Consider the following 16,971-nt stretch of genomic DNA (forward strand, 5'->3'; position numbering starts at 1 on the left):
TAACTCACATGTCTTTATATTTTGTATTTTCTATCCTTCCAGAACCCGGACGAGTACTCACACCTGCTGAGTGAGCATTTTCTGCCATACCAAGGACATAATTCTTTCCGTGAGAAATATTTTAGTGGTGTAACCAAAAGAATTGCCAAGGAAGAAAGATGCAGCCACGAGTGAAAACTGATGCTGACAATCAGGAAAGAAGGGGTGTTTTATAAAAAGGCTTTGGATGTGAATTTGTGCATGTGATTTAAAAAACCTGCACTGATTTACAATTTTTTTGTATAAATTGCTATTAATCAAAATTGAATAATTTCAAAATGGTCTTTGTTTTAGAGACTATTTTGATGTATATGTCTTTTGAACCTTGTTAAGTGTCAGGGACTGATACATATAGACAAAGTGTTTATATTTTTACAAAGAAAATATTGTTATCTACCAGATATATGGTAGGCAATTAATAGTGATTTAGAACCTTACTCATTTTATAAATTTGCTTGGTTCCATTTTTAGTTGTAACTGTTTTTCATTGACACCAATAAACTTTACTGGGAATTTCTAAAAATTATGTGATACTCAGTATTTCTCATGGAATGTTTAACCATAAATCCCTTATTAGTCATGAGAGTGGCCCTGCAAAATCAAGGAAGCCTGTGGCCTGAGAACTGCGGAGATTCCAACCTGAGGCCTCCATGGGCCTTGTGCCTGTGAAGGCGTCTGCACTGTGGGTCAGCTCCTTCATTCCTAAACCTTGACTCTTGGGGTCAGGAGAACTACCTGCCTTCAATTTTTGGCTGAGAAAGTTAACTGACAGCTCAAGTCCCTGACGGCCACGTAAGGGCATTAAGTCTAATCAGTACTCATTGAAACCGAAGCCATATTTTTCTCGAAGGAAAAACCTTGCTGAGTCTACATTATGTCCATCATGGAAATATCTTCTTTGCAAACCATTGTACCCATTAATTCTAGATGCTAATAGCTTTCTGCCTTTGGTGGTACCTCAGGGAGGTGGCAGTAAATGGATGCTTTCTTTCTAACCGGAGACTATTTTATGTGTTGTTGTTGTTGTTGTTATTTTCATTATTGTACTGTGACTGCTGGCTTTATGAACTCACATGTATTAACTTGCATGACTTAGGAGCCGCAAGTGACCAGTGCTGTACAGAGGTCAAGCATTTAGCTACGCTGTCTTGTCATGTGCACTTGATTTCAGCAAGTCTAAAGACTTTCCTATTGGGTTGGGTTTCTGGATGTTATTTGTGGTACACTAGGGGAAATCCAAAAGTGTTCATGGGTGATTTATTTGCAGTATTTCTGTTATACATGGTCTTATTTTAAAGTATTTGAGGATAGATGAGGGATGAGTATTAAATCTGTAGCTGACTCAATTGGAATATGAGATTTTTAGTTTAATCCCTCTTTGTGGATTGTCTCAAAACTTTTCAGTTGTAGAAATTCACAATCTTTATAGTCTCTCTGCCCATAAAAATGAATTCTTAGTAAGAATAATCAAATTACTTTTATTACTATTAATTGAAATGTTTTGAGCATCAGTTCTTCCAGCTGAGAGGTTTATTTTCATATTTTTTATTAGTAAGTTTAGCTTCCCCTTCCTAAAGTGTCTCTTGGAGTTTAAATATATATAATTGCTTTAAAGTTGAAACTTGTAAGTGATGAAGAAACTTGTGGCTTCTAATCAATTTTTCTTTTAAGATATAGGGCTCCAGAGCTCGCTCTCTCTCTCTCTCTCTCTCTCTCTCTCTCTCTCTCTTTAAAATTTTCATTTTAAGCTGGGCAATGGTGGATCACAACTTTAATCTCAGCACTTGGGAGGCACAAGCAGGTGGATCTCTGTGAGTCTGAGGCCAGCTCGCTCTACAGAGGGAAATCCAGTACAGACAGGGCTACATGAAGAAACCCTCTCTCAAAAAAACAAAATATTGCCCTCAAACTTTCTTACCTAAAAACAGAGGCTTTACTTTCTACAAAAGTTACAGACTGTTTTGTTTGGTAGGTGAGTTCTTCCTCCTGCATTTACCGGTAGGAATCTCCTAACAAGATGCCCATTGTCACAAAAACCCATAGTTTGAATTTGTAGTGGATCCTGGGACGGAACAGTAGGTGGTCTGTGGACTGCCCTATTTAATGTTTATAATATGACAGAGTATATAATTTTATTTCTGGCATATGTTAAATAGCCATAAAATCCAGATGGTTACCTCAGTGGTGTCTCATCAGAAGCGCCCCCACGTCCAGTCCATTTTTGTTGAGTAATTCTTTTTCCTGTGATAGCTGTGCAGAAATATTGGAGTAGGTGGTCTTGAGTTTGTTTAGCCAATGTGGCTAGAAGATTTCTTTCTTTTCTTTTCCTTTTGTTTTAGTTTAAAATCTGGTAAAGTTTTCTCGACCTCTTCCTGCCCAGCATGAGTCTGTTTTGAGCCAATTTGCCACCAACTTCCTTATGACTAACTCTTTTAATGCGTGGACTGAGTAATGAAACAGTTTGAGGCTCTCAACTCTGGGAGGTAACTCCGGGCTTCTACTTCTTCCCCTTTGAGAAAACTCTGAAACCTTGAAATCTCCTAAACATGTTTAAAATATATAGTGATTCTAACTATAAGCTATGTTGAATTTAAGGCAGAAAAGTGGACTGAATTAATGTCACTGACTGTTGTACTGGATGTGCTATTTAATTTGATTGAAAATTTGAGTTTGAGACATAGAAAAATATTTTTTAAGGTACTATGTTCTATACTCAATATACATTGAAAGCTGGGAGGAGACTTTCTTTTAACACCAGGAAATTAGATGTTAGTGTTGTATTACCTAGACGCCAATATAAGCAACTCTGTCCTTTGAATAAGATGCCTTTGTTGCCAGGCAAACTTCTAGCATGTTGTGCTGGAAATACCTACTTTTTACCCAAAGAGATAAAGAATAAGTCTTATTGTTTATTTATTTAAAATTGGAGGTGGCTGTTAAAATTACCTTTCTGTGCCATTTTATTATATTTCTTTTTATATGAGGTGTTTATGTATGTGTGTATATATGGTGTGTGCCCGTGTGTTACATATAGGTATGTATGGAGTTCGGGAGATCCTTGGGTGTTGGTCCATATCGTCCACTTTGCTTGAGATATAGTCTTCTTGTTTGTCCCAGAATTTGTATGTCAAACTGGCTGGCCTTGAATCTCTCCTGGAGTCTCTGCTTGTCTCCTCCTATCTTGATGTAAGAGAACTGGGATTATAAACAGCTACTAACCCAAGCTTTATGTGAGTCCTGTGTATTTGGGATATTTGTTTGTTTGTTTTGTTTCCTGGCTTTTTTTTTCAAGACAGGGTTTCTCTGTGTAGCTCTGGCTGTCCTGGAACTTACTCTGTAGACCAGGCTGGCCTCGAATTCAGAAATCCACCTTCTTCTGCCTCCTGAGTGCTGGGATTGAAGGCGTGTGCCACCACTGCCCTGCCTTTTTTTTCTTCCCCCTCCCGGGGGTGGGGTGGGGTTGTGTGTGTGTGTGTGTGTGTGTGTGTGTGTGTGTGTGTGTGTGTATGTGTGTGTCCTTTGTATTTGAACTCTACTCCTTACACTCTTCTGGTAAGCACTTTACCCTCAGAGCCTCTTAAAATTTCTAGTAGTTCTTACATTTAAAAACAACACCCCCTCAAAACCTTTGTAGATAAAGCTGAGCATTATGACATTCGGGGCACTGTAAGGAAGGAATGGAGGTGGTGTTAGCAAGGAAACAATTGACCTTCTTGCTGACCTTTTAACCAAAAGAGAATAAATTACACCAAAATGAAAACTTTGACCCTTTTTTTTCTTTTCTTTTCTTTCTTTTCTTTTCTTTTCTTTTTTGCAAAAATATGGTTTTGCTCCACTACAAAGATACTTAGAAAGCTAAACATTTGCATGAAGCATTTCCCCCTTAGGATTGTATTCATAGAGTAAGGGAGGTTCACCCCTCCCATTTTTCTCAGATATTTATCAAGTAATGTGATTTGTAATCCAAACAAAAAAAAAAGTGCCTTAATCCAGAACATACTCACAGTCACAAAACCACTAGACTGATGGTGTTTGTACTTTAATAAAATATTGAGATCTTCTCTAAAACAGTGCAGTTTGCACACATAAAGTCTAGAGTGTAGAAGTCTAATGGAATGATAAACATATCTGCGATTCTATCTAGCCATAGAATCAGAGAAATAGCACATTCCTGTCTGTCCTTTGGGGTGAACAAACTTAGAGAGAACCCTACTTTCCCCTTAGAAGAGGTCTGCCTCAGGACGCACATATGTTTCCTTGTGTGGGAAAAGCACGTTGACATTTCCATGTAATTGAGGCCAACCTGGAATTTGGCTCTTATCCCTTTGTTCATAAGGCATTGTCTGAAGTCTCTTAGGAGGATAGAGTTTAGTTCTTATGGTAGTCTCTAAGAAGCACGAGCCATGGAACAAAATGGAACTTTATTACAGAGTGGTATGATACACCAGCTTCCTCTATGTGGCTGCTGCCTAGGTTTCTTGGGCTATTGGTGTGTGTTTGATTTATTTTTGTTGTAAAATTTGAAAGTTCTTACTAAGTTAATTATGCTGTAACCTAATTGAGCTGAATTGCCTGAAAGGGATCTGCTTTGACATTTTAGTCTATAACATTAGAATCTCTATTTTAGTCAAGCCTCCGCAACCTTACTAAGGGTTTATCAGAAAAACTCCATTTTGACTAACATATTGGATGTTCACCATGAAGATTAGCTGGGCCTCTGTTAGGCAAATTAAAAAGGAAAAAAGGAGAAAAGTGGAAATGCCAAAGGTACTTCGGACATTTGCCTTAGCTCTGATAGCCAGAGATATAAATGTCTTGAAGTGGGTCAAAATGGTCAGAATTGGACTGAAAATCTGTGAGTCCATTGTTTGCAGAACCCACATAACTATACATAAAGCTATACTAGTATCTTTGACAGGAGGATCATGGGTTTGAGGTCAGCTTGGGGTCACAGTGAACTGAATGTTTCACCCCAAAATAGAGTTCATTTAGAATAACAAGTTGGCATGCAGGGGTCAGGGAGCAATGTGGGTTTTGTTGTTATTTGCATTTTTCTGTAACACACTTACTGAGGAGAAATTTTCCATGGAACGTTTACATTCTGTGTCTTTCTAAGTGAGGCACTGAGAACCTGAGACATAGTGAAGAGAGACATAGTGAACCTGATACATAGTCGAGAAGAGAGGGTTGTCTTCAAGTCCCATCTACAACCCACAAACAAAAGTCAAGTATACACGAAGTCTTCTCCCCAGAGTAGAAGCACCCTTGATTTAAAAATAAAACAACAGTCAGTGCATACCATGAGTGTTCTTTTGACACTGGGTTACCTCACTGAGGATGATGTTCTCCAGCTCCATCCATTTGTCTAAGAATTTCATGAATTCAGGGCTGGAGAGATGGCTCATGGGTTACGAGCATTGACTGTTCTTCCAGAGGACCTGAGTTCAATTCCCAGCAACCACAGGGTGGTTCACAACCATCTGTAATGGGATCCAATGACCTCTTCTGGTGTGTCTGAAGACAACTACTACAGTGTACTCATATAAAATAAATAAGAATTTCATGAATTTATTGTTTCTAATGGTTGAATAGTACTCCATTGTGTATATATACCACATTTTCTATATCCATTCCTCCGTTGAGGGACATCTGGGTTCTTTCCAGCTTCTGGCTATTATAAATAAGGCTGCTCATTAGACACAATGAATTCATGAAATTCTTAGACAAATGGATGGAACTGGAGAACATCCTAAGTGAAATAACCCAGTCTCAAAAGAACACTCATGGTATGCACTCACTGATAAACGGATATTAGCCTGGAAACTTGGAATACCCAAGACACAATTCACATATCAAATGATGCCCAAGAAGAAGGAAGGAGTGGCTCCCCCTGGTCCTGGAAAGGCTCAGTGCAGCAGTGTAGTGGAATACCAGGACAGGGTTGTTTTGATTTGCATTTCCCTGATGACTAAGGATGTTGAACATTTCTTTAGGTGCTTCTCAGCCATTTGATATTCCTCAGGTGAAAATTCTTTGTTTAGCTCTGTACCCCATTTTTAAGGGGGTTATTTGGCTCTCTGGAGTCTACCTTCTTGAGTTCTTTGTATATCCAGTCTCAAAAGAACACTCATGGTATGCACTCACTGATAAGCAGATATTAGCCTAGAAGCTTGGAATACCCAAGACACAATTCACATATCAAATGATGCCCAAGAAGAAGGAAGGAGTGGCTCCCCCTGGTCCTGGAAAGGCTCATGCAGCAGTGTAGGGGAATACCAGGACAGGGAAATGGGAAGGGGTGGATTGGGGAACAGGGGGAGGGAAGAGGGCTTATGGGACTTTTGGGGAGGGGGGATCCAGGAAAGGAGAAATCACTTGAAATGTAAATAAAGGATATATCAAATAAAAAAATAAAAAATTATTATAGATAAATAAAACAACAACAGACGACTAATCTAAGCGTACTGGCTGGGTTTGTGTATCAACTTGACACAAGCTAGAGTTATCACAGAGAAAGGAGCCTCCCTGGAGGAAATGCCTCTGAGATTCAGCTGTAAGGAATTTTCTCAGTGATCAAGGGGAGAGGGTCTGGCCCATTGTGGGTGGTACCATCCTGGGCTGGTAGTCCTGAGTTCTATAAGAAAGAAAGCTGAGCAAGTCAGGGGAAGCAAGCCAGTAGGCAGCACCCTCCTGGGCATCTGTATGAGCTCTTGCCTCCAAGTTCTGCCCTGTGTAAGTTTCTGTCCTGACTTCCTTTGGTGATGAACAGAGGAATGTGGAAGTATAAGCTGAATAAACCCATTTCTCCCCAGCTTGCTTCTCGATCATGATGCTTTGTGCAGGAATACAAACCCTGACTAAGACACTAGGTTCACATGTTTTCTTTTATAATACAACCCATCACATGTTCAAGTACTTATTTGGACCTGTTGAGCCCACCACCTTAATATTATACTGATTGTAATATTAATGTTGCTTGCTGGACATGCATTACAAATTCTTTGTATGTGACTCATGAGGTTTATATCTTCTGCCAGTGTCTGATATAGGATGTTAACTTACTTGACTTCAAAAAAGTCTCAAACCCTTTGTATAGTTCTTGACAGTTGGATAATGAGGCCTACAGGAGGTTTCAAAGTACTCTTTACTGCCTGTTGATGAGTGTGGTGGTTTGAATAAGAATGGTTCCCAAAGGCTCACAAATTTTCGTGCTTGGTCACCAGGGAGTGGCACTATTAGAAGGTGTTGTCTTGTTTTGTTTGTTTGTTTGTTTGTTTGTTTTGTTTTTTGGATTTGTTTTTTTTTTTTTCCCCAAGACTGGGTTTCTCTATTTAACCCTGGCTGTCCTAGAACTTACTCTGTAGACCAGGTTGGCCTTGAACTCAGAAATTCATCTGCCTCTGCCTCCCAGAGTGCTGGAATTAAAGGTGTGTGCCACCACCACTCGGCTATGGTGTTGCCTTGTTGAAGCAGGCGTGGCCTTGGAGGAAGTGTGCCACTTGGCTTGGGAGTTTGGGGTTTCTAATGCTCAAGCCAAGTCCAGTGTCTTTCTCTCTTCCTGCTGCCTGACATACAGTTGTAGAACTCTGGGCTCCTCCATCATCCTGTCTACCTGTATGCTGTCGTGCTTCCTGCCGTGCTTCCTGCCGTGATAATAATGGAATAATGAAGTTGTAAGCCAGGCCCAATTTCCTTCATGAGAGTTGCCATGGTCATAATGTCTCTTCACAGCTATAATGTGAAACCCTAATGTGACCAGGAAACCCTAAGACAAAGAGTGAGGTAATAACCACATGTCAAATATCCAGAAGTAACCTCAGAACCCTAAGACCTAAGTGGTTCCCATTTCTTTGCAGTTCATTTTCTGTCGTTGGTGTGATGTGGTCTTGGTAATTTCCTCAGTGGTCTGGCTAGCTCCAGGTCCAATCCACTGAGACTAGACGAAATCTGAGTGGGCCGAAAGTCCACCTTTAGATCAGTCTCTCTCTCTCTCTCTCTCTCTCTCTCTCTCTCTCTCTCTCTCTCACACACACACACACACACACACACACATGCACGTGCGCGCGCAGTAAGCACAAAAAGGAAAAGGTTATGATCTAGAAGGCAGAAACTAGGAGGTAACGTAGCAGGGTGTACATGGTCCTTTAAGGGAGTGTGGCGGACAGCAGGGTTCTGTATGGCTCCGCCCCTTATGGCGCTCTTTCATGCCATTAAGAAAAAGCCTGAGGTGTAAATACAAGTTGCATGTTTTTCTTCCCTATGGGTGCTTGCCATTGGGGAGCTTTAGCCTTTTAGGGAAGTAAGTACCCTTGAAACAAACTCCAGGGAGAAGAAATAGGAGAGGGGTTGATTCTGTTAGTAAACACCTCAGTTGGCTACTGGATTTGAGACCCAACAGTCTGATTCTGTTCCTCATGGACTCTCTGGTGCTGTTGAAGGTGAGGTAGCAGAGAATGAGACCTGACCCAAAGGATAAGTTCTCACAGCTCCACCACCCTAGGAGACTGCTCTGCTTTTCTCCTTTAAACAGGTAAGAGCTCACTGGGTTTGCCCTCTGTAATGGAGTAAACCTGATGACTGGAATGAATCCCTAAATTCAAACAGGTTGACAGCACCAAATGGATATCATCATACGCTTTTGCCCTTGGCAGAGCGATGTAGAAATGTCCTCCCTTTCCTTTTCCCCTTTCTTCTATCTCCGTTCTTTCTTCCTTTTTAAAATGTATTTATTCATTTATTTACTTATTTACTTATTTATTTTTGAGCTGGAAACAGCTGCCTGTATTGTGTCTCCTTATTCCTCATACTTTAACTCGGCCCGAGTTTAAGGAAGGTATTAGGGCTGGGACTAACATTTCCTTGTGGGAAGGGCGTGTATATAGAGAGTGTCCAATAATAACTGAAAAGAAATAGGAAGCCTAACGCAGCTTCCAACACTTAGCCAAATGATAGAGACTGCTGAAAACCTGGACAATCCTTCTAAAATGTTGGAGCATCGGTCTTCAGCCTCCTGGTCTAGGGTCATCTGACAGACTTAGAGAAACAGGAATTACCAAGGACTAGCCATTCTGTCTCAGCAGATATCAAACTGTCCCAACCTGTAAAAGTGTCCTTTTTCTGGACAGTATTTTGCCTGTAGATAAAGAGAGGCAATGTTTGCCTTGTGGCTTTCTTGCCATGGTTGGAGTAATTTACAGAAGCTCAATTTCTTCTTTGAATCCAAGACAGGGAAGCTGTCAGGAGCAGACTAGTCCCACCAGCAAGTGTACAAGTAACATTAAACTTCACTAAAATTCTGTGGATTTCTGACGTTTTTGAAAACCAACTATCTATGTAAAATAATGTGGACTGTTGTCCATTAACTACTTTCAGCTGTTTCTGATTAAAATCTTGAAAACACCCTAACAATAAGCTCAGAGCCTTATGTTTCTATTTGGCCTTAAACTCACAGGCTTAAACATCTCAGATCTGTTATAATAACAGCAAAGAAGGACTGGGCTAAGCCCAGCACTTTTAAATATCTAGTATCAATAGAAGAAATTTATACCAACAAAAACTTTGATTATGAAGCAAAATGAGTTCTGTACCAAATAAGAACTTATCACTTGAACTTATTAACAATTAAAAGGATTTTTACCAAATGAAAATATGTCTATATAGTCAATTCTATTTCCTCCCTGTTTCAAATCTGACCATTTTTATATTCTCTAGAAAGACAACTTAATAATAATAACCCTCTCTAGGCCCAAATCTCAGGAAGAGTGTCAACGACTCTTCATGGCTTCTTCAAGCTGAATATGGGTGTTGAGATATTATGAAGAGGGGAGGGGGATAATAGGAAAACAGGATCAATCAGTCTCTGATGTCTGGATCTAGCCAAAGTCCAGGACCTCAGGAGTTCAAGCAGGTCAGTTCAGCATGTTTGACGAGGAGACTCAACCTGGCTGTATTTTCTGTAATATATAAATCTCAAAACAAAATTTTAGTATCACAAAGATAGATTTTCTGTTTGATAGTCTGGAATCTAGTCCTCTGGAGGTCTCTCTCTATCATTTCTGATCTAAATAGCTCTGGAAGATGTCCAGAGCATAATCACCCTTTCTAAAAACACAAAGACAAACCCTTTTCCCCAAATCAGCATAGCCTTGAGCCAGTAACCAGAAAACCCTTTATTTTGACCTCTTTCCCAGAGGAATAATATAACCACAAAACTCAACATCACACCCATTATGAAAATCAAAACAATCCAAAACAAATGAAATAAGCTAAGATACTGTATGAGTGTCTACTTAGGCATTTACTATATTTCCAAGCAGGAAAAGACACCCAAAATTCCACGTGTGGGCCATGTTAAAAGGAATATGAGCTTCCTCTGGCTAGTAAACTATCTTTATATCATCTTACTGTTCGGCTCTCTGCCCAGAGTAGCGGTCCTGCTTTGTCATCTGTCTGTGGAGCTCTCTTTCTGAGCCACAGACTTTTGATAATTAATACCTGTGCTAAGCAGGCAATTGTCACAGCACTCTTTAGAGTCAGTGACTGCTTCCCTATCCTAGTTCAAATTAGAACAATCTAGAACCAGTGAAATACACTAAGATACAGTATGAGCCTCTGCTTGGGCCACTTTATCTAGCCAAGTAGGAAATGTCACCCAGAATTCCCATGATAGACCACGTTAGAAAGAATACGAGCTTCCTCTGGCTAGTAAACTATCCTTATTCTAACTTAACACAGTTGATTCACCCTTCCATCTGTACCTGCTTATAAGCAGACAGCTAGTCAAAGTAGGATTTAAACGCAGAATTTCCGTGGCACCCACGTTAGATAGAATTTGAGTATCCTGTAAGATGTATTTAGAGTGATATATCTTTATACCATCTTTTTCTGTTGTAGCAGTTAAGCAAATTCTACTCTTCTCCTTACTGAGAGCAGTTTTGATTTCCCCCACTAGGGCTCCTCAATGTTCCCAGTATTTCTTTGTTTCAGCTTGAGTCATGTGACCCGATTTTGGCGCTCTCAGTTAAACAATAACAACAACAACAAAAACAAACAGACAAAAAACTCGAACTTTTAGACTAATAATCTCAGATTTCTAGTGGAAACATGCCCCATGTTGGTTCGCCAACTGTTGTAGGAAATATTTAATAAAATAGTAGTACTGCCCTGCCAGGTTCTCTCTCTATATCTATATCTATATCTATATCTATATCTATATCTATAGCTATAGCTATAGCTATAGCTATAGCTATAGCTATAGCTATAGCTATAGCTATAGCTATATCTATCTATATATGTATCTATATATAATATCTATATGTTATATATTTATATATAATATAAATATATATTTATATACAATATAATATATATTGAACTTAGTAACAATTATATATATGGAAGAGATTGGTCATGGATATATATATTCATGACCATGACCATAACCCTACGTACTCAGTACTCAGATCGGGAACCCTGGAAGAAAAGAGAAGTTACTTCTGTAGGCAGAACTCCAGATTGTTCTCACAGCTCTGGCCAGTGCCCTCCTCAGTAGTCTAGTGATGCTTCTACTTAGTGTTTGAATGTTTCTGTAAGGTATGATTTGATCTGCTATTCACAAAGCTACCCTGTAAGACTTAATGGCACCCACGTGACTTCTGACAGTAGGAACAGATGCAGATGCTAGTAGAACTGTCCAGGTTATTCTATAAAGATCCATTCTCTGAAGAGACTTACTAGAATCTGTAATTTGACCATCACCAAACAGATGTATGTACTCAATTACCAGGACTGGTCACTGGCAGAGACATGGCAACACACCCACTGTTACAGACAGGACACAAAGTAGATTTTGTATTTCTGATGCAACAGTTACCATTTAATACCAGACTTGGGAGTCCTGGTTTCCATGTGGTGAGTGACAGTGGGCTGCATGGGGAGTGTTTCCCTCATGTTCACAGAAGATTGATTATGTCTAAACTTTGCTTCCTCCTCGGAGTGATTGGTCTGTGTCATTGCTACTGACACCTTCTTAGATTACGGTGGTGTAGCTCCAGGCAGATCAGCCATACCACCTTGGCTCTTGAAACTAATTAATTTTATGTGTTTGGCCTTTTGGAGCATTTAGTATGACAATGGTAAATGTTTTACTGCAAAAACCACTCCACCATGGGCAGATAGTCAAGGTGTTTGATTGACTTCTCATGTTCTTTGCTGTCCACAAGCATCTGAGATTTTTGAACTTTGTGAATTTGCTGTTTGTTCTGTGTTTTCCCTGGCAGTCCTTTCCCAAACCTTCTCATCAAGGCTCAGCCCATTGCCCCAAAGTTAGCACTGAATAATATAGTGTTTTTTCTTTTGTTAGACACTTATCTTTCAACTGATACATTGTTTATAGCTTGAGTTTCAAGCTGAAAGCTTCCCCTTAAACCATGGCCCAAGAGGGAATAGTGATAACTTGGTGGAAGAGAATTTCTTTCTCTGGCATGCATCATTATTGCTGCTGAAGCAAGAAAAATCAGCACTCCAGTTGTTTGGCCTTGAAACAAATTATTTTAATGTATCCTAATGGATATTCTTTCCCTATATCAATTGTGTGTGTTACTCTAGGTGTTATTTGTTGCTTTTTCTTCTTATCGTTTAAAGACAGGGTCTCACTTTGTACCTCAGTGTGGCTTTGATATAACTTTAACTGTGTAGCTCAGCATGCTCTTGAACTTAGGATTTTCCTGTCCCAGTTTTCCCAAGTGCTAGAGCTACCACTGTGCTGCCCCAGCTGGCCCCGGCATTTCTTCTACACCTGTTCTAAAGCTGCCGTGTTGGTGGTTGTTTAGTGCCTATTGGAGTTCCACACATGGGCTCAATCATCCCCAATGCATATGCAGTCTCCTTGGAGAGATGAAATTTATGCATAAACACAAAGCAAAATGAAATGTCAATGAGGCTTCAATTGGTTACCACTCTGGATGTAGTGGTTTAGGAAGACAGGATGTAAGAATAGAAACAGAGATGCTGAGGCTAGGAAGATAGCTCAGTTTTAGCTGATCCTGGGTATTCCATCCTCAGCACCACACATGAAGAGGAGAAGGAAAAGAAAAAGGAGAAGGATGGGGTAGAGGAGGAAGAGGTAGTGGGCAAGAAGGGAATATTACTAGTCTAAAAGTTGATAATGTTCTCTGACTTATAGAGACATCTGACTTAGAAAGCACTAGAAGGACTTTGATGACGATATGTTTAGAAGGGGCCAAGGTGCTCTGGGGTTGGGGCATGGCAGTGCACATGGTTATGGCAGTACATGGTTATGGGAGCCTGTTTATTTTACAGGAGCCCAGAAGTAGGGAGAGAAAGGAGCAGGGTTCCAATATCTCCTTCAAGGATATGCCTAGTAATCTGACTTCCTCTAGTTAATAGGCCCTGTAGGATAAATGTTCAACCATTTCTCCCGGAGTGTCCCATGCCAGGAACAAAGTCTTTAGCACATGTCCTTTAATATGAAATGATACATTGAAGCAAACACTAGAGTCAGATGGTGCCAAGGACCAGCCTCGGTTTAGAGAGGTGTTCCTGAGAGAAGGAATGTCTGAGAGTGGCAAAACAAAGAAGTTGAAGTCAAATTACAGGTTACAAAGTTGAGTGCCTATTTTCTGCTGAAGACAGCTTTCCAGATTCCTCCTCCTCCTCCTCCCCCCATGTGTGTGTGTGTGTGTCTGTGTGTGTGTGTTCTGAATGGAATAGTTTTCTTTTGCTATTCAAGAAATCTTTGTGCATAGTTCATCTCTTGTAGGTCAAAAACCCAGACTTTTATTTGCATACCAAGTCAGTTCTTATTCCAGGTTACTTTTTGATTATCCCATGATTAGCTATAATTCAGAGATATTTTGGTTTTTGTTAAACAGACACTAAGATTTTTGGGTCCCACCCTAAGATTATCATTTCTACCATGCCTAGGTCTTTACCTATACTCCCTCTATCCCAGACTGACATTGAACTAAAAAATTTGCCTCCCTTTGTAAGAAAACAAAACAAAACAAAACAAAACAAAAACCTTAGCTGGATCTTGCACTGTGATCACTACTCCCTAAATCTTAGTATCTTTCTGACAAGCTGGCCCATAGTTTATCTGCCTCTGTTCCTTTAGGTCTTTGACGCTCCTTACACAATTCATATTGTATCCTTATATTTTTCATAGTTGAGAAATGATATATTTTTGAACCCATGTTTTCGGAGTTCTTTCCTACAGCCTTAAGGGTTTTAAGGTCTCAGTGTTTACCATTTTGCTGAGATATTAGCCACACCATTGCCTCCTGGACTCATGCTGTCTCTGATTATCATGGAATCATTAACCTTGGCAGAGAGGACATTCTGAGGAGAAGCACACACACACACACACACACACGCTCCCTTGCCCAGCAACTGTTAACACTTATGGAGGCACAAGCAGTGCTGACTCTGATCCAAGGGTGGGAACTATGTAACTCAGTCTCTTACATGGCTAAACTCGACTCAGCAAGATGGTGATTGCTAGATGAAGAAATGGACAGATCTTGTATGGATGTTTCTCTGTAAATCTTAGGGTTCGTTTTGTGCCATCTTTCTCCCTACATGATATATATACTTGGCAAAGGGATTGACATGTTCAATACTCATGAGACTGGATCAGGAGATTTCAAGTTTATTACAAGAAAATTATGCTCAGGTTACCAATGGGATGAAACTTTACTATATCACTTGAAGCTGCTGAGAAGACTAGCCTTGGGGCAAAGCTTTTCTGACTGAAATGGATGGTGAGCAAAAACCATTTGTTATATAAATGAGTGGTTTTTTAAATATATTTTTTATTTTATTCGATATATTTTTTATTTACATTTCAAATGATTTCCCCCTTTTCTGGTCCCCCACTCCCCGAAAGTCACATAAGCCCCCTTCCCTCCCCCTGTTCTCCCACCCACCCCTCCCCACTTCCCTGTTCTGGTTTTGCCTTATATTGCTACACTGAGTCTTTCCAGAACCAGGGGCCACTCCTCCGTTCTTCTTGTACCTAATTTGATGTGTAGATTATGTTTTGGGTATTCCAGTTTTCCAGGCTAATATGCACTTATTAGTGAGTGCATACCATGATTGATCTTTTGAGACTGGGTTACCTCCCTTAGTATGATGTTCTCCAGCTATATCCTTTAAATGAGTGTTATATCATGGAGTCAGTGCTTAATCTATAAAGTTGTTGCTGTGTCTAAAAAAATTTGCTACTGAAATACACAGGCCACTAGTGTTTAGACTCAGGATATAGGGGGAAAAGTTTTCTTTCTTTTCTTATTTCTATAAAATTAAAAATATAACACATATTCTTTCCTACTTAAAGTGTTATACAATAGGTTCTGGGAACCAACATAAAAATGTTAGCGTCAGTCAGAATATAGAGACATTTTTAATTAAGTGATTTTACCTTTTTTATTTATTAAATGTGTTGGGCCAAAAACAATCTTAATTCTTCCTCCCTTATTTATATATCCATGTGCAGTTGGCAGAGCTCATGGCAACATCTTTCCAACTGTGGACTAGCCCAAAGCCTCTTCTGAACCTCCTACTAATTTGGATTAAAACTGACTAGTTAAAAGCTGCACACAAGGATACTACCAGAAATGCCACAAGGTCCTTTGACATTTAATTCTGCAATCTTATCTTTGGAAGAAAAATAAACAAATAAAAGTGCCTTTGATCTAGCTTGTCAGCTTGTGTTCTTGCTTAGCTTTTGAGAAACAGATCAAGAACTTTGAAAACAGCTCAACCTCATTTTTTTTTTTTTTTGCCTGAAATCTGGCTTTCAGAAGTTAAACAAAAGACCCTTCATGGTGATAAATAGGTCCCTAGGGGAAGAAGGAGGGGAAGACATGCTGTGCAATGTTGGGAAGAAGGCATGTCCTCCTTCCAGTGGCTCATGGACTCAATCCTACAGCAAGTAATGTCACCTAACACAGTGGCTCCTAGGTTGGAAGCCTAGCAAGATGATCTCTTAGGAATGAATAAGGCATTATGTCCTCAGTGAGATTTTGCCTGAAAACTAGACATTGGAAACAAAATAAAGTAGAGTGGTGATTCCTTCCAAAGAGCAAATCCCTGGTGAACTAAAGTTGCAGCTAAGTATGTTCAACTGAGGTAGAGTGCAGCAACTATGTTTTTCTGACATTAAATACCCAGGCCTTTGCTAACCTTAGAGATATGAAGTCCCCTGAGGGTAGCCAATTCCTAAAGATTGGATTTACCTTCTTTGCTGTGTCTTTCCTATGGACTCTGTAACATTCTACCACCTCTAACCCTCTAGACCTCCATCTCCCTGGCTTAATCACTCTACAGACAAATACAAGGCAAGTAGGGAGAGTAACTATATCTCAGCATCTGCTAAAACTTTTTAGTGTGTGTGTGTGTGTGTGTGTGTATGTGTGTGTATTCTCATATGTGTAGGTACCTGTAAATATGGATATGCTTATGAAACCTGAAGTATCTTCCTTGATCATTCTTCACTTTATTAATTGAGGCAGGTCCCTCACTATACAAAGGGCTTACCAATTCTAGTTAGTCTAGCCAACCTGTAACCAGGATCACCTGTCTCTGCCTCCAGAGTGCTAGGATTATAGGGGGTTACCATACCAGTCAGGTTTTCACATGGGTTCTGGGAATCTAAATTATAGTCTTTATAGTTGAATGTCGAGTACTTTATCCATTGAGACATCTAGCCAATTTCCAAATTCTAAAATCTAGTTACACTCTTCAAACTAACTGATTCTATGTGTGTTTATTTTGCTTTGCCTGTACTTTTACATGAACACTTCAATAACCTCTTTCCTTCTTTCTTTGTAGCATGTAATTATTAAAAAATAATCCATGCTATTGCTGGCTAGGAACAGGTGGTTTTGGTCTGTTCCCAGCCCGGTACATAGC

At 39.8% G+C, this 16,971-nt stretch overlaps 1 protein-coding gene across 2 annotated transcripts in view; it reads left to right on the forward strand.

The window, feature by feature from the left end:
* The window catches only part of Trmt11 (tRNA methyltransferase 11 homolog), a 66,396-nt gene extending 65,053 nt beyond the window's left edge, over positions 1-1,343 (forward strand). The window contains exon 12 of one of the 2 annotated variants that reach the window (XM_052169708.1): positions 43-1,343. In XM_052169708.1, the coding sequence (XP_052025668.1) occupies positions 43-174 (132 nt within the window). In that variant the 3' untranslated portion in view covers positions 175-1,343. The remainder of the gene's footprint in view (positions 1-42) is intronic. The other variant, XM_052169707.1, reaches the window with a different exon arrangement.
* Positions 1,344-16,971: the final 15,628 nt, after the last annotated feature.

This window comes from Apodemus sylvaticus, chromosome 23 (genome assembly GCF_947179515.1).
Source record: "Apodemus sylvaticus chromosome 23, mApoSyl1.1, whole genome shotgun sequence".
Classification (NCBI taxonomy): domain Eukaryota; kingdom Metazoa; phylum Chordata; class Mammalia; order Rodentia; family Muridae; genus Apodemus; species Apodemus sylvaticus.